This window comes from Phaethon lepturus, unplaced genomic scaffold (genome assembly GCF_000687285.1).
Source record: "Phaethon lepturus isolate BGI_N335 unplaced genomic scaffold, ASM68728v1 scaffold1278, whole genome shotgun sequence".
Lineage (NCBI taxonomy): Eukaryota > Metazoa > Chordata > Aves > Phaethontiformes > Phaethontidae > Phaethon > Phaethon lepturus.
The window spans coordinates 1-27,165 of NW_010555281.1; the positions used below are offsets into that span (position 1 = coordinate 1).

The 27,165-nt window shown below is 42.1% G+C and overlaps 1 protein-coding gene across 1 annotated transcript in view; it reads right to left on the bottom strand.

Annotated features, from left to right (window-relative positions):
- Window positions 1–350: 350 nt before the first annotated feature.
- The window catches only part of TMEFF1 (transmembrane protein with EGF-like and two follistatin-like domains 1), a gene marked incomplete at its 5' end in the record, with an annotated part of 50,425 nt that continues 23,610 nt past the window's right edge, over window positions 351–27,165 (bottom strand). Inside the window, 4 exons of the mRNA XM_010292093.1 lie at window positions 351–513; window positions 5,434–5,557; window positions 13,056–13,121; window positions 13,993–14,141. Coding sequence (XP_010290395.1) covers window positions 351–513; window positions 5,434–5,557; window positions 13,056–13,121; window positions 13,993–14,141 — 502 coding nt within the window. The remainder of the gene's footprint in view (window positions 514–5,433; window positions 5,558–13,055; window positions 13,122–13,992; window positions 14,142–27,165) is intronic.

Sequence of the window (27,165 nt, forward strand, 5' to 3'; positions counted from 1 at the left end):
TGTTTCAATGCTAATCTGTTCGGCTGGGCATTTGGTCTGTGGATTTGGAGTGGTTACTGGTGGTTTCTGAATTTAAACAAATGTGTGTTTTGTGGGGGGGAAAAAGATGGCGATAGGACGTTACATAATCCTTCCACTTCAGCCATTAGCTATTTTTTATGTGGGTGTTTTAGGATATATGTTAAAGCACATAAAACATTACATAATCCTTCCGCTTCAGCCATTAGCTATTTTTTATGTGTGTGTTTTAGGATATATGTTAAAGCACATAAAATTTGAGGAATCAAATATTTAAATACAGAAAAAGTATATCCATACTATGTGTAGTTTTTCTCTGTTTTTCTGTTTACCTACCTTGTTATGCACATGACAATTGCAACTATAATGGCAATCTGTACAGCTCCAATTATTGCTGCAATAAGGACATGCGTAAGCTTTTGTCTACTTGGGACAACATAAAGAATACTAAAGTCTGTCTTTTCACAGTGCTGTCCAGTATATCCTGATTCACACCTGAAAAAGAAAAGGAATATTTAATGGAATCTGTAATTTGACAACATCCCAGTCATTTTGCAGATAAAATAAGGAGCCCAAGGTGACTCCAGCTGAGAAAGAGCTGGTGATACGGCAGAGGTGTGGTAATGCTTGGGCTGGGGAATGGTTTGGATTTCTGTGGCAAGAGAAGGGACAGAGCAGGTATGTTCTGCTTTCCTGGGTAAGGATACTAGTGGCCCTTTCTGAAAACGCACCAGCGTGGTGAAGGCCCTGATTTGGCAAAAGAACTATGTAGGGTTGTTATTAAATGGGGGCAATATTTAGGAAGAATAAAGCAACTAGGTGAAACACAAAGAAGCACGCTCATGAAACACAAAGTGAGCATGCTCACTCGGCCGCAATGTCAATATGGGACAGGAGTGACAAAGAGGAAGAAAAACCTTGAATAACAGAGGGAAAGGAAGATCCCTTTTCATGCCGCAGTCTACAGAAGTAGAATCCTACAAAACCTATTGGACAAGACCAGCATCATGAGCCCCTCTTGCCTTGTCACCAAACCAAAATTTGACGGAGGTCAGGTTAGAAAACCCAATGGTCCACAACTGTTCAAGTAAGAGTTCATGGAAGAAACCATGAAAATGGCCAAGGGTGGGGGCAAAATGGCTGGAGACAGAAGAGAAGTGGCTGCTCTAAATGGTACCTTGCCTGATCAAAGCAGCAGTTAGCTCAATGAGAAACTCAGCAGAGGCTGCTTCTGATCAGCAACGCGTGTTCAGGGAATGCGAGATGTTGCCAGTGGTGAAGGTGGCAGTGGAAACATGCTCTGGAGGAATTCATGTCGCAAGGCAAGAGAGGCAGAGGCACAACAAGGAAAGGCAAGAGTCACCCAAGGCACTGAGCTGAAGTCTGCAGAATCAAAGCCCACCACTTACATCCCTGAGCAAGTTCCTTGTACAGCTATCGCTTAAAACTGACCGATGCAAATGCATAATTAAGGGCAACTGAATCATACAATTGGCCTCCAGCTCTGTAGTAGAAAGCTGGAGAAAAAATACTCACATGCAGGCAGAGAAACTGTCCTTTTGTAAACTGGATCAGATAAGCCCGAATGCAACACAGAATCGGTCTCATCCATCCAAAAGCTTTGTGCTAGGGTAGGAATTAATTCTGTTTGGAGGAACAAAATAATCACTCCACAGACCTTCCTACAACTGCTAATGCCACTCCTAATCCCCCTTTGCATGCAGGGATAACAGTCGGGGTTTACATGTTCATAATCTTGTGACTCTACTTTCTCCAGCCATGAGCTGCTGTGTAAGGACTTTTGGTTCAGGCATGAAACAAGTTTCAGTAAGAGCAGAGTTATTAAAGAAAAGCCCCCATGTGCTGTAAGTAAGCTTGGCAATGGCTAGGAAGGGAATCAAAAGAAACATGTATTAGTGCACAAGAAGGAAGAGGATGGGGAACAGGTTTGTAATCTTGGAAAAAGAAACAATAAGGAAGAGGACTCCTTGCTAGTGGAGAGGACTGAACTCTCACTGTTAGTTTGCTTTTGTTTCCATTAAAGAAGGTAACAGTCAAAGTGTGATCAATGTGAGAATTGCTTTAAAGCTTATGAGGCAAAACAAGCAGAGGAGGCACAAGTAATTCAAAGATGTTTCCTCAAAAACATTGAAGCAACAGGAAATTATTTCTGAGAAACATTGAATGGAGATTCAGGACTATTGAATTCCCGCAAAGAAGAAGTGTTTGCGTTAAGAACTATATTGGTGGTGGGATGAAGTACTAGGCACTAGTTTAAGCTATCTCAAACCAGCAGAACAGATTTTAAAGCATTCTGCTGCATTAATATAGCGCAAGGTAATATAGCATTAATATAATTGCAAGATAAATAGAGGTAAGCATGGATTTATCAAAATATGCTGATCAGTCAATTAATCGAGCTAGCATAAAGAAGTTTAGATTTCTTTGCGAACAGTTGAACTGTGCCTCTGTGACGCAGCCTGCCATAAGGACAGGGTGGAACTGCAGAGCACAAGTGGAGCAGCAGGAGATAGACCAGATCCCAGCTGTGCAAAGGTTGCTCAACTAAATATTATGCAATTGACTGCTACAAAACTTTCCTCCTGCATGCATGCTGGCAGTCCTGGAGGGCTGCTGTACAATGAGCAAAGAGACTCATTGCCTTCAGTGAAAGCGAAAGTCAGAATTTGCTCTGCGCAGGTATTTTCTGCAGTTTTGTACCTCATCTGATACCTCACATATATCACTACCAGGAAATGAAGACCAAATTAAATAGTGTATATGCTAGATGTGTATAAGAATGCAAACCATTTGAAAATAACAATCTACCCCTAACAATCATCATTATGTTCTCCTTGCCAGAGAAAGAGAGAATTTTTTTCTTTTGCAGAAGGATACGATTACTATGGCAGAATGCTGTCTGGTATAAATAATTTGTTTCCTTAACTGCTCCAGTAGGAAATACGCATAAAGTACAAGACCATCAGTATTTAAATAGCCAAGAAAAATCCAAAGAAGATTTGATACTTAGGGTTAAGAACTGACAGTCAGAAATTCTTGACTGGAACCACTCAGGTTTGTTGTGTTAGGTCCAGTGCTGAGATACTGTTCAGGCTGTTTAAATAAATAATTGAAGGTAGTAATAGTAAATGTAATAACAAAATAGAATTTAAAGGGACAGTACATTAATTAAATTAATCAAAACATTGCCTATCAGTAATTATTAGAGTAATAATAAATATTTAAATGATTGAATAGCAACTGAATTATAAATGAATAAATGACTCTATGATTAGCACCATCCAGAAAAGAATTCTGAGAAATAAAAAAATCAGTTCATTCAGCTGGGAATATTTTCCTTGAAATACCTCTGAGTATTTCGAGGACAAATCCATCAGAAATCATATTAAATGCAGCTCTAGATCAAAAGAATACTGTAATCAAATAGTGCTGCCTAATGCCCATCAAGATGCCATTGGGGATGCACCCAGTTTCCCAAGAGAAGCAAAACCATGTTGTGCTCTCTTGGTTCTGGCCAAAGAAAAGAGAAAAACAACTAAGTCCTATTGGAAAGGTGAAAATAAACAAGAAATGGTCTCGGATGGGAAAAGGAATAACGTAAGCTTTCAAAGGCTTAAGCTGACAGCCATATTGGCTTTGCCTTTTGGGCTTCCTGTTCCCTGGTCAGTTTGGAAACCCTTAAATTTTGGCAATGGAAAAACCCCTAAATATCCTCAATTGATAATGATCAAGGGAGAAAATGTGACAGTATCTCATGGATTTACAGCTGAAGTTTCCAAAGCAAAGGAAAGCAAAGAGTTATAGCATCTTCAGCTACATTAATCTGAAAGTACATGCCTGCAAGATAAAAGTTCAAGAGTGAAACCTCCTAATAAGTAGGACACTCCATGTTATTATGAAGTGGCCTTTTTCTATGAAGAACTTTTATAATTAATTTTATTTTAAAAAGAAAACAAAAAGGCAGTATTTAGTTGGTGAAATGTAAAGAAAAAGTTATCTGTGAGCTAAGGAGACAAAAAAAGAAAAAATTATGTGGGAGCTAAGGAAATAAGATGGAACATTCGTATTTCCTGGGAAACACCAAGTGGCTTAACACTGAGTGTACAGAGCTGCTAGATTATACCATAGACAAAAAATGTGGGCTAAAGAATATTGTGCAATTTTATACTCTCCAGATGAAGCCTATTATGGTGAAAAAGGGCAATAAATGTTAAAACTAAGATATTGATACCCTAGAGAGTTTATGATGAGAGCAATCAAATGTATAGGTAGCATAAGAACAGACTGAGGGGTCAATAGCGAAAGAGCAGTATACAGAGAACCCATGCAAGGCAAAGGCTTTTTTTTTTGTGGGTTTTTTTTTTTCCTCTTGATAGGATTTAGCAGCTGAAAATAAGGAGACAACACTGAGGCCACAGTCCTCAGAGGGACTCAGCTTCTGAACTACCTGAGTGACCGAGACTGTCCTCTGAGCATCATCTCCTGCATGACTGGAGCAGTTGGGTGCTGCTCACAGCACAGAATCACAGAATCACACAGAATCACAGAATCACTAAGGTTGGAAAGGACCTTCAAGATCATCAAGTACAACCATTAATCCAGCACCACCATGTCCCCTAAACCATGTCCTGAAGTGCCCCATCCACACGTTTTTCGAACACTTCCAGAGATGGTGACTCCACCCCCTCCCTGGGCAGCCTGTTCCAATGCTTGACCACCCTCTCGGTGAAGACATTTTTCCTAATATCCAATCTAAACCTCCTCTGGCGCAACTTGAGGCCATTTCCTCTTGTCCTATCGTTAGTTACTTGGGAGAAGAGACCAACAACCTCGTCGCCACAACCCCCTTTCAGGTAGTTGTAGAGAGCGAGAAGGTCTCCCCTCAGCCTCCTCTTCGCCAGACTAAACAACCCCAGTTCCCTCAGCCGCTCCTCAGAAGACTTGTGCTCCAGACTCCTCACCAGCTTCGTTGCCCTTCTTTGGACACGCTCCAGCACCTCAGCATCCTTCTTGTAGTGAGGGGCCCAAAACTGAACACAGTATTCGAGGTGCGGCCTCACCAGTGCTGAGTACAGGGGCATGATCACTTCCCTACTCCTGCTGGCCACACTATTTCTGATACAGGCCAGGGTGCTGTTGGCCTTCTTGGCCACCTGGGCACATTGCTGGCTCATATTCAGCTGGCTGTCAACCAGCACCCCCAGGTCCCTTTCCTCCAGGCAGCTCTCTCTCTCTTCCCCAAGCAATGGGGAAGTCCATATCCCCAAGGGATATGGCTCCTGTGCCACTCCTTAGATAAATGCAAACTAATATGTGCTGTAATTATGTCTAGAGAGCATTTTGATTAAGCATTACAGCAATTTCAAGCACATTTTGGAGGCATGCAGGACTTACCGGCAGGAAGCCTTCTGAGTGGAATAAATGAATTCACATTTGCCGTGTATACAGTAGCCGTTGAAGCTTTCTGAACAAGGTATGTGGTTTCCAATGTAAATGTCTTCTCTTTGATCACTGGCGTCTTGAAAAGAAATAGACATAAACAATTATAAATAGCTGTATGATATTCATTAAAAAATCTCAACCAAGAATAGCATATCCTTAAAAACTTGTAGTGAATAAAGGAATACATGATAAAGCAAAGGCTTAAGGGTGAAGTTTCAGAGGCACCTACGGAGATTTGCTAGAATGTACTGCACTGAAAAATTATCCTCAGAGACATCTAAATATGCTTCTTATGTCAGGTTTCTTGAAAGGAGAAAAGTATTCACGACAGAAACAAGCCAATGCAGGAAGAACAGCAGAGGAGTTGTCAGTAGGGCAAAGAGCTAACACATAGATAGAGAGAGCTCTCTCCTATGTCTAAACAGAGGGGAAAAAACCCTCAAGGGTTAGAAAGAAGATAAACCACATTTTATGACTACCGGGTAGAAAACAACCTGATAAAGCCCAGGTCTGACTGGTACCACCTGTTGTTATAGCTGACATCAAACACACTAAAATATGTCTTCCTCAGAGAAACGCTTTTACCGAGAGGGAATTTCAAAATATTGAAATGAACTGAAAATACCCATTCCTTTGGGAAATGTACTGGGTCTGGGTGGATGGAATTAATTTTCTTCAGAGTAGCCCATATGGTGCTCTGTTTTGGATTTCTGGCTGAAACAGTGCTGATAACACACCAGTGTTTTGGCTGTTGCTGAAGGGTGCTTGCACAGCGTCAAGGCCTTCTCTGCTTCTCACTCTGGCTGCTAAGCATGTAGGCTGGGGGTGGGCAAGAGGCTGGCAGGGGACACAGCCAGGACAGTTGACCCAAAGTGACCAAAGGGATATTCTGTACCATATGACATCACACTCAGCAATAAAAACTAGGGTTTTGGTCCTTCCAAGCTGGCCGTTGCTCAGAGACCGGCTGGGCATCAGACTGCTGCTGGGACGTTGCGAGTGATGGCTTTGGCACCACTTGTTTATTTTCTCCTTTTTTCCCCTTCGTTTCTTAAACTGCCTTTACCCTGACCAATGAGTTTTTTTCGTGTTTGCTCTTCTGATTCTCTCCCTCATCCTCCTGGGGGAAGGTGGGGGTGAGCAAGCAGCTGGTGGGCACTTAGTTGCTGGTTGGGTCAGCCCAGCACAGGAAGGCAGCCCCTTCTGCCCCAACATCCTTCGTGCTTCTGTCATGTTACTAAAACTTGCTAAAACTGCACACATTTTCAACCATTCTTTCCCCAAAATCGTTCTGTAAAGAAGTCCTAAACACAGAAGTTGGTATTTCATAATGAACTTCTCTAAAGACCAGGGATCTAAAGATGTGAGTGTAATTGTGGAATTATGTTCATTTCCATGGCAATAGACTATAGCGTCACAAGATTATAACGAAATGCAGGTGCAAAGCAAAAAGGGACTGTGAAGAACTCTCTTACACGATTGGTGACATTTGAAATAACACCAGCTAGAAAGAGAATGTATTTATAGAAGAAAAAGAAAAAGGCATGCTCCTGTTTTAGGTTTTCCCTGAACATTTGCTGGAATGTTTTCTAATATGTTCCAGGAGAAAAAGAAACCTAACTATTAGAGGTTTTAGGTAGAAGGAAGCCTGTTGTTTCAGGCTGTGCTTCAAAGATACAGAAGACTTGATACAAGAGAAGAACATCGCCTAATACTGGGAATATGTCCACCACTGCCTTGATGAAACAGACTATGTTGTGTCCTATCTAAGAGGAGAAAAGTGAGGAGTGAGGAGTGGCTCACCCCACAACTGTTGCCTCTCTCCTCCTCCAAACAGCTAATTAGTGTCACATCTGGTCCCAGTCAAAAGTTGGTGATAAGCTACGTACAATTATATTAGTCTGTTCAGATAGCTGTGCCATGTCTGGTTTTAATGTATGTACTAATATAGGAAATGAGGCCCGGTGAAAGATGCATCCCCTTGACAGGTGGCCAGGTAGCCACGGCCACCCAAGTCAGAGGCAAAACTTGCATGAACCACAGAGGTGATTTCCTAGTGTAAGGGTAACATTTACCCACCTACTGATGGAAATCCATTTTTAATCTGAGAGGCCTGCTAGGCTGCTTCAGACCTTCAAAGTGAAAGATTTAACTGGTGTAGGAGCCTTGAAAGAGTGATTGGATATAACAGTTCAGATACTTCACCAGAAGAAAGAGTCATACAAAAAACCTGAAACCCCGATGTCCATCTTGGCACAATAAAACCAGCAAGCCAGCTGAATGTGGGAAGAAAAGACTTTCTGATGTAACTTTAGGTAGACACTTGCACTGCAGGAGAAGGAGGCTGTCATGGCTATGGTTCTACAGACTAGAAGGTATTATACATTCAGAGAACAGGGTTAACAAGAATAACTCACAGGAATTTAAAGCAAACAGAAAGAAGTGTGCACTGTTCTCTTATCCTGGAAGAAAAAGTAATTCAAAGTAGTTCAGTTCAGGCTCTCACTGTCTAAAAAGACCTGACTACTGTGTAAAAAAATTGCAAAACAATTTTTTTGTACAAGGCATACTCCGTCCATGCACATCATTTGCCAAATTTGAGAGTGCACAAGCTATGCACATTAATAATAATTATATACAATGTTTTTTCCACTAACTAGATTTCAAGGGCAATTTATATGCAATGAATAAAAGGCTGTAACTTCTTCTGAATAGGAACCAAAAGTGGTGTTTCACTACATCACATAACAAGATGTATAGTCCATTTGGTGCCTTTTATGCCTTCATAATGTAAGTGAAAATTGACATTAAATCATTCCAACTGGTACATTACACAGAATGACAATAAGCAAATTTGTGAACAAAGAAAAACATACAGAGCTTTTTGCCACTGAATGGCTTTTCAAGAAGAGCACAAGGAATGTTGAAACCATGGTGGGATGGCTTTACACTGGGAGTCCATGGGAGTGCAAAACTAGTACAATGACAGAAAAAACTAAAGACCAAAGCTAACAGAGAAGACACCAGCTCCTCACAACAAAACCTGTATTAAGGCCAGCACCAAGAAGAAACAGCAGTGACTTGCAGTCACTAGCGACTCCCTCCTGTGCAGAACAGAAGCAGCCGTTTGCAAACCGGACCCTATTTTCAGGGAAGTTTGTTGCCTCCCTGGGGCCCAAATTAGGGAGGGCAAGAAAAGCTTGCTTGTCACCGCAAGAAAGAAGAACTTAGTACAACCTTCAGACTACTATCCGTTCCTGCTCTTTCATGCAGATATCAATGATGTAGCAACAAAAAGTTGATCAAAAGAGATTTCAGACCCCTGGGAAGAATGCTAAAAAATTTGGAATCACAGGTAGTGTTTTCCTCAGTCCTTCCAGTAATGCCAGGATATCAATACCTGGCTCCAGGACTAGGGCCTCCACCAAAACTTTGGGTTTTTAAAACATGGAAGGGCCTTGGAGACACAAGGTATGCTGGGGCCTGATGAGATTCACCTGTCCTGAAAAGGAAAATACGTCTTTGGGCGTAAGCTAGTGGGACAGATCGAGAGGGCTTTAAACTAGAATCGCTGGCAGACAGGGATACCAACAGCATTGCAGTAGGTAAGCCAAGAGTTAGCATGGCATCGCATGAGAGCGGCAATGCTACTGGGAACATTTGCGCTGCTCCTGGGAGCACAGAGGGCTCTGGAGTGTATCTGAAATGCTTGTACACCAACACACACAGCATGAGAAACAAACAGGATGAACTGGAAGCATTGGTTAATTCCCAGAACTGATATCATTGTTATTAGTGAGACTTAGTGGACTGAGTCCCATGATTAGAGTGCTGGGATGGAGAGCTACAGGTTGTTCAGGGGGGATAGAGGGCTTACAAGAAAGATGGGGAAAAACTCTTTAGCAGGGCCTGTTTCAATAGGACAAGGTGTGTTTTTAATTTAACAGTGTTAAATTAAAAGAGGGTAGATTTAGACTAGATAGAAGGAAGAAATTCTTCACTATGAGGGTGGTGAAACACTGGCACAGGTTGCCCAGAGAGGTGGTGGATGCGTCATCCCTGGAAACATTCAAGGTCAGGTTGGACGGGGCTCTAAGCAACCTGGTCTAGTTGAACATGTCCCTGCTCACTGCGGGGGGGGTTGGACCAGATGACCTTTAAAGTTCCCTTCCAACCCAAACTATTCTATGATTCTATGATAGGCAGGGCAGGCAAGGCAGAGGTGTCACACTATATGTAAGGCAGAGGTTTGTTGCACAGCCCTTGCAGTTAGTGGGGATGTGGTTGAGAGCCTCCAGGTAAGGATGGAAAACACAGGAGATACTGTAGTTGGTGTCTACTACTGACCGCCCAGCCATGATGAGTTATTCTATAGGTAATTAGGAGAAGTTTCTGGATTGGTAGCCCTTGTCCTTATGGGAGATTTCAACTTTCCAGACATCAACTGGGAAAATCATACTGCTGTGACGAGCAGGTCTTTGAAATTCCTGAGGTTTGTAGGAGATACTAACTTCTTGTCACAGGTGCTCAGTGAGCCAACTAGGAAAGATGCCCTCCTAGACTTGCTATCTGTGAATAGAGAAGGACTCGTGGGGGATGTGATGGTAAGTGGCTGTCTTGGCCACAGTGATTACGAAATAGTTAAGTTTACAATTTTCAGTGTAATGAGAAAAAAGGACAGCAGAGTTGCTACCCTGGACTTCAGGAAAGCAATCTTTAAGGTATTCAGGGAGCTATTTAGCAGAGTACCCTGTGAATCTGCTTTTGAAGGCTTAAGGGTCCACGAGTGGTGGTCAGTTTTTAAGAAGTACCTTTTAGAAGCACAGGAGCAGGCAATCCCATTGTGTTAAGCAAGTGGGGCAGAAGACCAGCTTGGCTAAAGAGGGAACTCCTTGCGGAGCTTGAGATGAAAAAGAAATTGTATCATATCTGGAAGTGAGGTCAGGCTTCACAGGAAGATTACAGAGCTGTGGTTCGTATATGCAGGGAGAAGACACAAAAGGCTGAAGCTCAATTAGAGCTGAATCTGGCCAGTGTTGTGTCAGATAACAAGAAGGGCTTTTTTTAAGTCCCTTAATAGCAAGAGGAGATCTAAAGTTAACATTGGACCGATAACTTGTTGAAGATGGTCAATCTGACTAATAGGGACGAAGAAAAAGCGGAGGCATTCAATGCTTTTTTTTGCCCCTGTCTTTAATAATACTGATAGACCTTGACTGCCCAGTCTCCTGAGTCAGAGGACCACAAGTGTGGGAACAGTGGCTTTCCATTTGTGGACACTGAAATTGTAAGGGACCAGTTGTATGAGCTGAATGTTCACAAGTCCATGGGGCCTGATGGGATTCTGAAGTAGCTCATAGATGTTATGGCAGGACTCCACTTGATCATCTACCAAAGGTCTTGGGAGTCTGGGGAGGTCCCTGCTGACTGGAAGCTAGCCAATGTTATTCCAATTTACAAGAAGGGCATGAGGGAAGACCCAGGAAACTACAGACCCGTTAGTGTAATCTCAGTTCCTGGAGAAATTATGGAGAACATTATACTGGGTACTGTTGAAAGGCATTTAAAGAATAATGCAATCATCAGGCACAGCCAACATGGGTTCACAAAGGGAAAGTCCTGTTTAACTAATTTGATATCTTTCTATGACAAGGTCACCTGCTTAGTGGATGAAGGTGGGTGGATGTAGTTTTTTCTGGATTTTAGTAAGGCTTTTGATACTGTGCCTCAGAGCATCCTCCTGGATAAGCTGTCCAACTGTGGGATGAGCAGGTTCATGGTGTGCTCAGTCAAGAACTGGCTGAAGGGCAGAGCTCACAGGGTTCCAGTGAATGGGGCTACATCTGGCTGGTGACCAGTCACCAGTGGTGTTCCTCAGGGTTCAGTTCTGGGGCTGGTTCTATCCAATGTATTTTTCAGTGACCTGGATGCAGGAGTTGAATGCACCATTAGTAAGTTTGCTGATGACACCGAATTGGGAGGTGCTGACTCTCTTGAGGGACAAGATGTCTTGCAGAGGGTTCCAATCATAGAATGGTAGAATTATAGATAGGTCGGAGCATTGGGCAGTGGTTAACGGGGTGAAATTTAACAAGTCCAAATGCTGGATTCTGCACCTAGGGAGGAGTAACACCAGACTAAGTATAAATTGAGAAAGGAGTGGCTGGAGAGCAGCCCTGCAGAAGGGATCTGAGTCAGCAGTGTGCCCTGGCCACCAAGAGGGCAACCTGCATCCTGGGGTGCATCAAACACAGCATAACCAGCCGGTCCAAAGAGGTGATTATCCCGCTGTATTCAGCACTGGTGCGGCCTCACCTTGAGTGCTGTGTGCAGTTCTGGGCCCTGCAATTTAAGAAGGATGTGAAAGTACCTGAATGTGTCCAGAGGAGGGCAATGAAGCTGGTGAAAGGGCTAGAAGGAATGTCCTGTGAGAAGCAGCTGAGGACTTTGGGTTTGTCTAGTTTAGAGAAAAGGAGGCTGAGGGGTGACCTCGTTGCTCTCTACAGCTTCCTGAGGAGGGCATGTGGAGATGGAGGCGCTGAGCTCTTCTCCTTGGGATCCGGTGACAGGATGCCTGGGAATGGTTCAAAGCTGCACCAGGGGAGGTTCCGACTGGACATTAGGAAGCATTTCTTTACCGAGAGGGTGGTCAAATGCTGGGACAGGCTTCGTAGAGAGGTGGTCAATGCTTCAAGCCTGTCAGTATTTGAGAGGCATTTGGACAATGCTTTTGCTTTAAAAGCAATAACATGCTTTAGCTTTTAGCTTTTGGTCAGGTGAGGCAGTTGGACTAGATGATCATTGTAGGTCCCTTCCAACTGAAATATTCCCTCTCCTCTCCTCTCCTCTCCTCTCCTCTCCTCTCCTCTCTTCTCCTTCTATGATAAACAGTGCTATTATTTGTGAGAGAAGAGGAGGAAAGGTTAACACCTATGCAGAGCTGCTCTTTGCCAGTAACTTGAGAAACACAGAAATGTTTTGCCCTGGACAAGAATCATGACATGCAGAAGCGTATTTGTTCTGAGAATGCACCTAACAAACATGGGCTACTACCATGTACAATAACTTAGCAGAAAGTGAAACTCTGCCTTATTTCATTTATACTAAGGTTATTAAAGGTAAGGTAAGGTTCATATAGGTAAAACATTTTCAACCAATGTGATTCAGAGTATTAGTTTACCAAAAACACTTTAAAACAACAAATACAGAATTTGCCATTTTGTTTCAGAAGTTTAACAGAAAAGATGGGGTCACAGGAGGGAGGCTCGTGTCATTTCATCAGGAAAGTCACAGCTTGGTGTCTTCCAGTAAAGTCATTTTCACAGCACTTGGGGGGAGTCTAATCCTGAGACCGCTGCATAGGGTGGGATCGTAGAGGAATACAGCAGGCAAAGCTCACAAATCATGCACGTCTCTTTCTTGCCAGCCTTGCAATGTGCTGTATGAAAGAAGCTGTTCACAGGTCTGCCTTGGTTACTGAAATCAAAGCTGTAAGGCAGACAAGAAGGGATCTGCATGCTCTATTTTCTCATCTTGTGAAACCATAACCAAACAGCACAAAGTCAGCACAGTACCTTTCACCTCTGGCCGATACTGCATGCCATCATCTTTCTTTCCGACTGCGTTTGTGTCATCTGTTTCTAGATGATAAATACATGCATGGATAGCTATTAGGAAAGGCTTATTTCCAGACCACTGCATGTATGTCATTGAGAAGCCAGGAAAATCTTCGAAGAAGTATTTTATTTGCAGTAAAACTGGACACATTCCCACATTGTTCCTCCCACACAACCAGGCTGGTAGCACACCTGGTCAGTAACAGAGTCAGTAACCCCCGTGTCCAGACCAACACATGACACACCTTAACCTGTAGGTTTTGAACTAAAAAATTCCCTGTGGTATGGGCCTAGGTTATTTTGGTGACAGTCTGTTTCGGCTTTAGAACTGTCCAAGTTACAGATCTAGATGTAACTGGCAAAGAGATGGTGGAAAGCTGTTATTCCCATGAGAAGGTCCTAACTGCAAGACCCCCAAAACTGGAGTCATGCACATGATTAACTACAAGGCAGTAGACAGAGGGTTTCAGTGGATCGTTCCAACACTGGAAAAGGAAATGGATAAATATTTGTGCAACTGGGGACCAACTTGGCTAACTTTGGAAGTACATTGTACAGCCCACAGCAGCAAGAGGGAATGTTTCCCACACCCTGGTATGCCTTTTGCTCTCCTATTTCTTACCACCCCCTTATGTAAGATTCATTGGACTATTGCTCAGATTCTCCTAAGAGTTTTTGCTGTCTTTTCAGGTAACAGCAGCCAAAGGAAGGTAATGCAAACACTGCAGTGTGTATGTAGTGTAAACACACCTCTGCATGTGAAACTCTCAAATACAGGTGGGGAGTTCACCAATAACTGGATCAGTGACCTCTGATCAAAACTGGAAAAGGGAAAGCTCTACCAAGCCCACTATGTCAGAATGTACATTCACCAGAAAACCAAAATTAAGCCTACCTGTGCAGTGTCCAAGATGCCGGATGTCGATCTGCTCTTGCCTCAGACATGATGCTTCTCTAACAAAGCACGGATTGTTATAGGAACTTCCATCAGAAGCACATACAGGATTAAAACTGTATCCACTGCAGTCTATATTACATACACACCTGTTAATTGAAACATACAGCAAAACAAATTGACATCCAGCAAATAAAAATTATATCATGTTCACTCCTGAGTAAACACCAGCTTGTACACTAATACCAGGAGAGAACAGTGTGTTGCATGAGGACGCTGAAAAATTCGTTGACATCTCAGGCTTCCAAGCAGAATGTATAAAAATCATGAGTAGGCACTTCAGTGTGCTTTTTGATACATGTATTGATGCTTCTTGTAGTTTTACGATGATATCAATCTCATTGATTAAGACCTGAAAACTGATAACACGTTGCTAGGAAGATTTACAACATTAATATAACAGTTTGTGGTGTCTGTTCTCAAGTGTGAACAAAACCAGATGACTATTCTACTTTTTTGGGGGTGTCAGGATCCCTGAAAGGGAAACAAAAAGAAAAGGACTCCCATTTCTTTTAAGCAGTAAAAGGAGTTTTTCTGTTTCAGAGGCTGTACAGAATCAATATGCTTGGTTAACTGTGTCATTTCAGCAAGACATTCGTTCATACCTTTGAAAGTTAACAGCGGGTTTATTATGTTGTATTTAAAACAGGATTATGCGATCTAATTTATTTCATATTGCATCCAATCAACACTTTGGGTGTTTTAGACACAGCATTTCCCATAGAATATGCAAATACGGATTGTAAAATAAAAGTGGGAAAAATGAAGATGTAGCATGTAGCTGGTTCCTTACCACCCAAATGTAGGACAGCCAAAGATTTAGATAAGGATATGACTTAACTGGTTTTGGTTAGACAGTTTTGTTGCCCCAACAAAAAGTCCTGAAATTTTACATGTGTGAATGGCACAGGAAAACTTTCCAACTTTCCAAGCCCCACCCCTCCTTGTTTATTTTAATCAATATTCTATTTTTTAACCAACGCTCTATTTTTGAATGAAAGTTTCTGTGTGTGTTTCACATTGTTCTGCAAACTCTGCTCCGCCTCTGCACTGGGAAAAGTGAGGAGTGTGGCTGCAGAACGGGGGATGCGGTGGGCACCCAGTCCAGCTCTCCACCAAGCTCTTCCTGATGCTGTGAGAGCAGGAAGAGCTGCTCTGCATCTTCTGAGGAGGTGGCAGTGGGCACGCGGTCCTCTCCTTGCCAGAGAGCTCTGCTCAGGGGCACTTGGTCTGACTGCTAGGAGCTGCTGCAAGCTTCACCTCGACTTGTTCTTCTACGACATGGGGTGGGGAAAAAAACCCAAGCTACCGACTTGCCAGGTTTTTTATGTTCTTTCCAGCTACTCCAGATACAATTAAATGATTAAATAGATGTACGTGTGCCTCAAGTCAGTAAAAAATCTCACAGCAGAACGTAATTCCATGCTGCAGAAACACTGAGGATGGCCAGCGTACTTTTCTTTCTCTCTCTTTTTCCATGAGCACCTCTTGCTACCTAAATTTAAAGATGCTAATTTTGCCAGTAATATTTCATGCCTGTGAACTTCAGATTGTTGCTAGGCAAAAGAACATTGCTAGTGCAAATCGGTTTTTAAGTGCAGCTACTGACAGTGAAAAACTGCCCCAGTAATGAGTCGCTACACTTCTTAGGGACCTACCTCAAAGTACTCATGAAGCCACTAAATATCAATATGATAAACATACAATAATTTTTCATACTAGAAATGGTAATGGTTGTAAACCTTAGACCCAGGAAAGGACATCCTATTTTGTTTACATGCTCTTATATGATTTTAAGCCTAATAAGCCTAATGAGGGGTTTATTAGGATTTACTATATGCAAATAAAAGGCTCACGGCTCAGCAGTTGTGCACATTTATGGACACAAATGAGTGGAGAGCTAGTCCTAATTTGTATGTCGCTGGCTGTGTGCTTGCAGGTACCTTTGCTCAGCCTTAGCACCCAGGAACCACCACTGCCTGCGTGCACCCATCCTTGTCACATTTGAGCACACCCATATATATCTCCAGACCAATTCCATCTGTATTTCTATGTCCAAACAGCTCTAAATCTGTCTGTAGTTACCATCCAAGGTCCATAGCACCATAATTATTGTTGGGTTTTGTCATTCCTGGTGACAAATAAGGTGACTTTTGAAAACACCTTTTTTCTTCCTCATGGTAACATTACAGCTTAGAGTTGAAACTGCTTGGAAACTGCTTATGTTTTCATGCTTCACTGTGTTAGATTTAACATCTGATGTTAAATGCTTACTTTCTTAGCATCGACACATGCTTGTTTTAGGGGCAGGTACTGGGGTACAGGGATACTGGGAGCTGCTGGAGGCTTGCAAGCACACCAAATGCCTGTTTGGGCCCCGCTGGCACAACAGACCCCCCCAGCTGGCAGACATACTGCTTTCTGCACGCAGGCGTGGGGGCTGCAGGCACACCAAATCTCCAGCGAGGCCCTCGCTGGCCCGGCAGACCTGTCTGGCTGGCGGGACGCGTGCCTGCTGCCCACCCGTTACCCGTGCTGCTCAGGCACGCGCTCCCCAGCCAGCGCTGCCTTCCGCAGGTCCCAACTGCCCTTCCCCGTGGGGAGATGGGTCGGGCAGCTGGGGTTGTTTCTGGCTCGCTGTTACCAGCCATTGCTGGCCACGGTGCCTGGCAAAACCAACTGGGGTCCCCTGGCATCCCTTGGTGTTTGCGTCCCTGACCTTCAGGATCTGTCCCCGCTTCCAGGATCCACACCATCCTCCTTCCAGGCCCCCTCCTTCTGTCCACGGGTATTGCTTTGCAGGACACCTCTTCTCTCCAGAGCCCAGGCCCTCGGTTTCCCAGTCTAAGCAGTCTATCTGCACAAGTGCGACGCACAACCAGCTTCCCAGCTGCCGACTGGCTCATGGCTCTTTATTAACCGTAAGATTCAGGACATGAGACTTGTTTAGTCCAGGCCTTACCCAGAATTTACAGCCAGTCCATGCTGGTTGCAGGCACGGAGTTCAAAGGTTCCATTTCAGACGTCCACCCCCTCACCCCACACGCGATTATCTGCCTGATGCCGTTAGCTACATCTTTGACTACGAGCATGACACAAAATGGTGTCTGGCCTTCACATGGCAGTTTAGTTACTGGTGTAGATGTTTTGACAGAGCTGTCTGGCATGTAAAAGCAGGTGGTTTAAATATACTGCGGGATAGCTAACAGTTGAACTGAACTGATGTACTTAAAAAAAAAAAGAGATTATTCTGCCTCATGATTCCCATATAGCGGCCTGAGGCTGTTCAGAGGGCTGAAAGGGAACGAGTTAAGGTGAGGACACGGCTGGGGTACGATGCTCTGAAGGGAGCAGGGCCTCCACGGACGCAGTAGGGCAGAAGAGAGGGAGCCAGGAGCACACGTTAGAAAACTGTACCCGTCAGAGAGTCCGCCTGGGGTGCAGTGGGGGTGTCCTCACTCACAGCCGCTTGAGACTCGACCTAAAATACAGCCAGGCCCGCTGGAAGCACCAAACGGGGAGACAGGAGCAGCGAAATGCGAAGAGTGCTGCTCTCAGTAGAGAACAGGAAACAAAAGTTGTTTTTAACTGCTTGGTGTTTGTGAAGGAAGGTAAAACTGTGGGAGAGCAAGTCGCTGCTCTGAGGCTGCACAACAAACACATCGAAACGGGCAGCTGAGTCCCTGCAAGAGGACAGGGCCACCACCGCAGACTGAAACAAAAAAGCAGCTCATGAAAGTGTTGGAAGATCCCCAAACGAATCTGCTACGAAATACTGAAAATATATTACACCCCGAAGTCAGAGAGCTACAGAGGGCAGACAAAAGCTTGATACTGCAGGGATGACAGAAAATCCAACCTCCTGAGGGGAACAAATTCCCCCCACCAGCCGGTTTGAGTCCTGAAGCCAAGCAGCAAAGCCCAAGACGAGCAAGCACAGCCCATGGGGCTGCACCCATCCCACGGACCTGTACCCATTCCACGGACCATACAAGCAGCACACAACGTATGGGAGAAGGCGCAGCAAATGGCGTTAAGGAGCTAAAAGTGGGGCCCTAAAGGGCAGAAATCTTAATTTAAAAAAAAAATCAAATAGTATTCCACACAAGCACATCCCCAGCATGAAAATACTAGGCTATACAACTGGAGGGCAGGCAAATAATATGCAACAGAAGACAATTTTATAAAACAGAAAGCAATAGAAAGCCTACATCAGCAAGGTTTAGGTTAGGATTTTAATCCATATAAAAGATGTGTTTTGAACAGAATTTTCTACCTTACTTCTACTCACCTTAAAGTTGTATTAAAACACTACCCTGTTCCTGTTGAGATAACATCATAGCTTCAAATACTTTTAACACTGATTTTTAGATAAATTTAGATAAATTTTCATTCTAGTCCTCCTTGGAAAAAACAGAAGCAAGAGGCATTTTCATCCCTAATTACGAGAAGAAATAAAAATGAGGTGTGCTGTATGCATATATTTTCTGGTGTAGGCAAGCAGGCACACAACGACATTATTCAGATACAGAAACTCAACTTCTTATTTATAAAGAAATTTAATTTCCTATTTACATAGGAACTTAATTTCTTATATGAGAAATTAACTGTCTATAACCACTTAATCATTGCTATTTTGACCCCTCAGTATGTTTTCACAAATGCTAAAGGCTGGTCTGAGTTTGGATGGCTGACACAATCCAAGGAGAAAATAGCATATGATGATGTCAGTCCTACATAAGCGCAGAACAACATCTTGTATTTAAGTTTCTAGCATGGAAAACCTGAGGTTCAAACCTACGTCTGAGTTGCTTCCATGCTGCAAGCAGTCGAGGAAGGTGAGTATGGGACAACCAGAGCTGAGGTGAGCAGCCAGCCTGGCTCCTGGGGTCGCACATGACGAGTCTCCTGGGTAGGCAGCACAGAGGCTTGAGCTCTGTCTCTCAGGTAAATGCCATTCTTACAGATATGTTTATTATGACCCCCCAAGGGAATCAGGAAGGATCTTACAAAAGAAAACCCAAAATCATGCAAATTTTCACAAAGAGCAAGTAATTCTTCTGAAAGCTTGCAAAACAAAAATACCAGAGTGATTTTAAACTTCATAGTATCTTTCTCCTAGCTTTCAATTATTTACTCCTGCTGTTTGGAGTAACTTCCAGGAACTGGCCTGAAGTCCAGCAGTGGTGCAAGCATAAGTTGTTTTGTGAAGCTGATCTTGAGCTGCTAAAAGTGAGGATAAGCACAGCAAAGTCTGCATCAAAAAAAAACCCAAAACCCTACAATGAAAGTCTTCTCTGTTCCCCCAGTTGCTTTTTGAAAGTGCTGATCTTCCCTCAGGCTTGCCAAAGCTGTGCCATGTTTGATAAACCAATCACCACATACAATACAAGTCAAGACTATGTCAAAATCTTAGACCTGTACTGATACTGGGTGTTTTGCCACTGTGACTTGGAGCTGAGTGAGGACTCCACAGCTTGAGCTGCACCGCGGCTCTGCTGTTGGCTTTTGTATGTGTTTGACAACATGATCCTGCTTAGTGCCCCAGGAAAATAAGAAAAACTACCAACTGGTGCCTTCTGCCTGGTGTGTGTGGCTGATCAGCGCAACCTTCAGAAGAGAAGAGTCAGTCACTTAAGGAAAAGTCACTTAACAGAATCGTGTAATAAGGTCATCTTGAAAGTGCTTGATGCTTCATACCAAAAGGAAATGAATGAGTGCTTCAAGTTTTTGTTGTAACAGCTTGTTGTAAAAGTCACACTGGGATAAAAGGAGTCAAAGCAGTACAACAGGGTTTTTTTCACTATAACCTTCCTAGTACTTTCAACCAAAAGGACTGAAACAGGTAGCTAATTCTCCAAGTTGTTGTCTTGCTGGAGAGGGTTGCTTGCTCGGTGTCCTCAACAGATCTTTTCTCTCACTTAGCCATGGAAAGTCAACACGATGTATTCAGGTGTTTTCCTGATGTACTAGGGTATACAGAAAAAAACCTTAATTTTGTCACCCATTATCCGAGAGCTGACATCCTAAGAAAAAAGGCACCGACTTGCTGTGACAACATCCTTTTAGAAGTTTCATGCCTACCGTTCACTAACACCATTAGTTAAACAGAAAAGCATTTGAATTTCAGGAAAGTACAAAGTGCTACAATTAAACCAAACAAAAATTTCAGGTGGTTTTAATAAGTAAGAAATGAGAATGTACAACTCATTTATTAGGGGCTACTAAGTGTAACAAAGAAAACATGGTTAGTAAAATGATGTGACACTTTTGAAACAAGCTCAGGCTGTTAAGAGCACTTGCTGCTATCAGTATATTAATTAGATCCCCAGAGATCAGAACACATTTCAAGGCTCCTTTTTGTTTCCAGGCTTCAAGGTGTACATGGCTTGTTGGAAGTTCTGCGTGCTTAAGAACCACGGTGGGTTCAAAGAAAGGAGAGGAAAAAAAAGGAAAGAAAAAGCATTACGGATTTGCGGCATGTGCTTGGCTATGGAGAGAGGCTGGCATCTCCAACCAACAGATCAGGCTGCTGCATTTGTGCTCATCTGGGATTTGTTCACAAATGTATTTTTCTGGCCTGGCCTCACAGAGTGCAGCCTGCTACCCGTTCCTGGGAGCCGACAGCAACGGTAAGCTTTCTCAGCTACTCACCTATTTATTAGCACATCTGTTTACAAATGTAAAATGGAAATACTAGAATAAAACAAAGTGTGTGAAATGCACACAGATGGATACGTGTATGCTTGATGGAATAAATTTAGGTGAATTGAAATAGCAGGGGTGTTGCAATTGCAGTTAAGAAGATAACCATGTCAAATAAAGGATTACCTTTCATTTGATGTTTCTTCCCTCGTGTGCAATTCTTCCCAGATGAAACCTGAACTAAGAAAATCTGGATTTCAAAGTGATTTCTCTACCTATTTGACTAGAACTGAATCTTCATTAGTTATTTTGACATCTTTTTAAAAATCCCTTTGTAGCACTGGCGAGATAAGGGCAAGAGAAGTAGATTTCAATTCTACAAGCTTCTCTGTGTCCTGCTTGAACTCCCTCTCAGCTTTTACATCTGCCCAGCAATGCAGAACACCCTTTAAATACCATATACTTCAGCTACTTCCCAGCCATCGCTTCACTCCCTTTTTTAATTTTGTGGCATGGCTTTCTCTGACAACGGTAAACATTTAGTCCCGAACTGCAGTGAGCTTCTAGCAGCACTTATGGTGAACGCATGCTTCTTCTCACAAGAGTGACCTAACCTTTCCTCCACCCTCAATTAACAGAAACCTTCAAAGATTTGGCACACATTGCTGCAAAGATAGTTAAAAATACACATAAAAACCCAGTCCTGGATTATTATCCACCTAGGATCTATTCGACTGCTTAATAGTCAGTATAATGAAGAGACCGCTATATGAGTCCTTTCATATCATGATTTCCTGCAGTCCCATTTTACATAATTCAGTAATCCCACAACAGTCACAAATCCCTTGCTTAAGTTGATTTCCTCTATTGTTTGTGTGTTTTATTTTACACACAGACACTTTAGGGTTTTTTTCTGCTGGATCAGAAAGCTGTGAATTGCATTCACACAGGATTAAGATACCCTTCCTTATGAATACCTACATACGATATAATACACTAAAAAGCTTAAAAAAAAAAAAAAAAAAAGGTTGGCTATGGTAAGTGAGTGAAAAAGTGGTCAAAAGCGGCAAGTATAAACCAGCATGCCAAACTTCAAACAGACCAAATCTTTCCCTGGAAGACAAGTTAAATAGACAAGGCAGAGACAGAGACTTTAAAACATCCATATTGTTTTTTTAAGTCGTAATACTTACACTTCTGAATTTCTGGTTTGGCCATTGTGAAAATAGACATTATGCAAATTATAGGCCAGTTGGATCTATACGTTGCTGGGACACATTTTCTTTCCAAACTAAATCTCGTAAAATGTTAATCTCGAAAGGGCTACTTGGGGATCATTTGTCAATCTTTCTTGAAAATCTACATTATGAGTGCAAACAGATCTTTGAAAGCATAGTACACTTATCAAAAAAAGATTGAATGTGCTCAGAATCTCATTTCCATATTTTATCTGTTAAAAAAACAAAATATAGCTAAAACTGAGAACATGACAGATTTGAACTTTTACACTGAGGCTATTTAAGTTAATGATTTTCCCCATCAAGACCAAAAAAAAAAAAAAAAAAAAAATTTAAACAAAAGCTAATGAAATTTATTCCAGCCATTCAGGAACTGAAGGAAAGGAAGGTTGTTACTGAGCAGAAGATGGAGGGCAGGAAGACCACTCAAGGGAGGCCTTGACAAGTTGGAAGAACCCCCTGAAGTCTGAAGGTGAAGGGAAAACCACAGGACAGACTGGGGGTGGACTTGCGAGGAGGCAGCCCTGCAGAAAAGGACCTGGAGGGGTCCATGGGAGCAGCATGCTGGGGGCTGCATCACAGGAAGGTTGCCAGCAGAGCAAGGGAAATGACTGTTGTCCTCCACTTAGCACTCATGAGGTCCCACCTGGAGCACTCAGACCCCACAGTTAACAATAAATATTTTGAGAAACTGGAGAGGGTCCAGTGACAAGCCACTGTGATGGGTAGAGGGCCAGAGCGTGTGCTGTATAAGGAATGGCTGGGGACACTGGGCTTGTTCAGCCTGGAGAAGAGGAGTCTAAGGAGGTGACTGATTGCTGTCACCAACTACCTAAGAAGGGTTATTGAGAAGACAGAGGGAGGCTCTTCTCAGAGGTGCACAGTGGAGGGGCGAAAGGTGACAGTTGCAAGTCATGGCGAGAGAAATTCTGATTGAACACAAGGAAACTGTTCCTCAAAGTGAGATCAGCTCAGCCCTTGAACAGATGCCCAGATGTCAAATCTCCCTTCAAGGAGATCGTCAGAGCATTCCTGGAGGAGCACTTGAGTCACATGAATGAACTATCCCTGGTTGCAGTGCAGGGAAGGAGGCTGGACCAGACAACCTCCTAGAGATCCCTTCCAACCTAAACTATTCTACAGTTCACAATTTTATTCTGGATATTATTTTCCTGAAGTTACAACATACCTTAAAATGCCTTTTAAAGCAACATTCCTTCTGATACTAGATGTTGGCATATTGATTTATTCGAGTGTCTAGCAGTGCTTTGGCATGCAAGAAGAAAGAGACGCAACACTCAAAACAGCGCAAGAGCAGAGGATGTAACTTCTTATAAGCAATACTACTTTTTACATTGGAAAGATACTTCACATTTGAAGAAAAAATGTGAGAGATCACTCTTATTCTTCAATTGATTCAATATACTTTATATGTTAATATTAAAATAGCATAAATATATATGATTTATATTTACTATAAATATTACATATATACTTTATATTTAAGTATTAAAAAGTTGTCCCTTACTCTGAGCATGAATTTTCATATGTGTAAGAACAAATTTGTGGAAAAAATGACCAGATACTAGTAAGAAGGCTTAAAAAATATATGGAAATCAGGACCATTTGAAAATCAAAGTCTTATAAAGAAATATATATACTTAAGAGCCCGCCTTTCCAATCACAGTATCAAAAAAACCCAAATCCACAATTAAATTTATGTTATCAGTTCCTTTGCCAGTGCTGCAGGTGGCTATTGTAAAAAAATAAAATTAGAAAAAAAGTTCTTCAGCTCTCAAAAGACTGTAAATAATAATTTCAGTTTCAATTATATGTAGTAAACTGAGGCATCATGTTGTTTTGAAATTTTATAAAAATTACACTGAACTTTACCTGAGTTTTTAAAAAATTCACTTGGAGTCCTTCAGAGTCAAAACAGTATTAAAAATATTTACATACACTGCTTTCATTGAAGGAGTTGATTTAAGCGCTACACTGATGAAAATGATTTTGCAACTATATCCATTTTAATTTGTTTTGCATTCATACTGTATTGTTTCAAGTGTTTCAATATTATCCGTATACCATCTTCTGATCGTGTACTGACAGGACGATCTGTTCATCTCTCTCACACAAACAATCAGTAGAACTGAAAAGTCCTGTGCATGCTAGGAAGAAACTGCAGTCCGCTCACCCCAGAGTATATTGACAGCAAACCGCACGTGTTTGGGTTGGTGCCCTCCAGGATTCACCCCATCAGCTCTGGGTGGCCCCAAGCTTTGTGCTGCCACCTCCACCTCCACCTCCCAGCATAACTGCATTTCCAATTCAAAATTCCAGCAGGAAACACACACCACACTCATACTGCCTATGATTTTAGGCTTCTGGCCAGTTTCCCACACAAAATTTAAAATTTACCAGCCTCACATGTCCTTTTTCACTCCCCTGCTATACGTTTTGCACCATTATGCATAAAATGTTGCCTTTTCAACAGTGGAGGAAGGTTCTGGCCAGAGAGATATTTTGATGGGCAGGGTAGAAAGGGAGGCACTGACTGATCTGCCGGTCTCAGGCAGCAGCTTTTCCTGTGACATATACAACCGATGTTTCAGTTTTGCTGCTAAAGGGGAAGAAAAATCACAGCCGATCAGGTGAAACCTGTTGTCTGCATCCTGTTACCACAGACCTATAGAAAACCACCAAACAGACAATATGGCATAGCACACCTTCATGCAACTTAAGACTAGTGCAGCCACAAGGCATTTTCTATGGTCTTTAAAAGCTTCTCGATAAACTCACAAGTCTTTAAAATACTTATAAGTTGTATGAAAAAAGAAAAAAATACGGAGAAATATTTTTCTGTGATATTTTGACAACCTGATTCCTTTTTGTATTTATGTAAAGAAATAATGTACTGATTTGCATACAGTTGAACATTAATTTTCTAAGTATGGCATGCTGTTTATGACAAAAATCTCCCCAGGCTTTATTTCTTTCTCTCAATCAGTCCACTTAAAATCAACATCAAATTTTTTTGCAGAGGCAGTGGAAATGATAAAGTTGTTCCTATTTTTGCGTTCAATTTACTATGCATTGTAACTACTTCTGGTTTAGATAATGTTTCTGAGAAATCAAACAAATGAAGATGCAAATCCAAAACTCTTTGCAAAGCCTGAATTCTTCAGACTACGTGTAATTTTGTGTAATAAAAAGCATATGTAGCAACTTTGATCAGAAACAGAAATTAAAATTACTAACTTGTAACACGGAGTGCATCTCAGCTGTGTGCAACTGAACTTGTTTAAATTTGCTTTTAAATAGCACCGAGATTTGGTAACTACACAAAACAATTTAGTCTTGAAGGGATGTGTAGAGGTCATCTAGTCCAACCTTCTACTCAAAGCTGGCCCAGGGATGTGTCTGGTCAAGTTCACACCATCTCCACAGACGGAAACTCCATACCAGAGTCACCAGACACCTTGTTCCAGTGTCCAACCACCCTCGTGCTGAAAACATTTTCCATTATGTCAAATCAGAATTCACCATGCTTCAACTCGCACCCATTGCCCCTCACGCTATCACTGTGCACGTCCAAGAATGGACTTGCTTAGACATCAGCAAGTGCAACCCTAAAAATCAGGAAATGCCAAGTGGTCGGTCCTGCTCCTGCTGCTTTGCTGCATGAATCATCCTACAGTTTTCACTGAAACTATCAGGTGCCATCATTTTTGTATAGGACTCCCACATCTTTCCAGGCCCAAAAGACAAACCAGAGTCCGTGTGTCATAAAACTGTCTTTAGCAGGATCTTCCCATTATCTGGGGAAAATTTGCCTATTCTGTGGTCCAGGCTGTCGTGGCTGGCCTGTTGTCAGGTCCTGAGATTTCTCATTAACGCCAACTCATTTACCTCAAATGACTCAACACTCTGTGGCATGGATGTCTCCCTTCCATCAATTCAATGTCTGACCAGACGCTATTCATTTTATTGTTTCTGTATTCATAAAACAGGAGTACAGATATTGTTTTGCTTCTCAAGAGCCCTTGGAGCAGAAGGAGCTGAGGTTTGTAAGGTCTCAGACTGCACAGCTTGGAAAAGAGGATGCAAAAATGCGTGATTGTGTATTTACCGTAATTATTAGCATCTCATGAACTTAGCTCTAGATTATCTACTGAACATTAACAGACAGTCCAGCTAACTCATTCAGCTACTACCATGAAGAAAAATCCTCTTAAAATGCTTCCCATAGTCTTGCAGATCTCTCAAAGTGTTTTAAGATCGCAAAGTTCAAGCAAGGGCTATCCAGGCCTCTGAAGCCTACTTGAACCGAACTAAATGTACTTTTTGTTTGTGGTTTAGTAGACAATACCTCACTATCCAAAAAAGTAACAGTGGCCATTCTTATGCCTTAAAAAGGAAAATCAAGATAGATTATTTTTAGGAAATTAGGGTGCTTGTATGATTTGTCAGAACTAGGGGTGATAGTGGTTGTAATGCGGTGCAAAATTAAATTCAATAATAATATGAACCTAGCAGTGTTTTTACAAGTCTGATGAGAGGTACTTGTGCCGCCAGTAATTTTATATATGATGATATAGTTTTATGAGCTTAAAAAGCATGTTGAAACCCAACAGGAAAAGGAGTAAAAATAAGATGTAAAAAGCATTCTTAAGGGGAGCTCTGCTAGAGTTTCACAAACAGAAGATTTCAATCCTATCTGGTTTCTGCCAGGTAAATAATAGTTTTGATTTTAGGGAAACAAGAAACCAACGCCTAACTTCTACTTACGCAAGTCTGTGACTATCTATGTGAACCTTGTGAAGGCAATCTATGTTAAAAGAGCCTGATTTAATCTAAGTCTGAACAGACAGTGACTGTCACTAAAGCCTATTTTAATGGTCAAAGGTACTGGGCAAAAAATGAAGTTAAAGTTTTTTAGGTTGGAAAACTGACAATATTGAAAAAATTCAAAAAAACCTGATAGGTTGTGACCAACTCTCATGGGATTATTTTCTAACTTTTGAGTATTTTCTACATAAACTTTTTAATTTCTGTATATTTTTAAATGAGCACTAATTAAAGAAATCTGAGAAGCAAAAGACCGCTCACCTCCTGTTGTCACAAAGAGGGAATGTGGCTTCATTTTATGTGAGTGAGATGTAAGGAATAAATCTTCCATTCTCCCCAACTTTATCCTAACTCTCTTACAGACACTACACAGCCGCAGGAA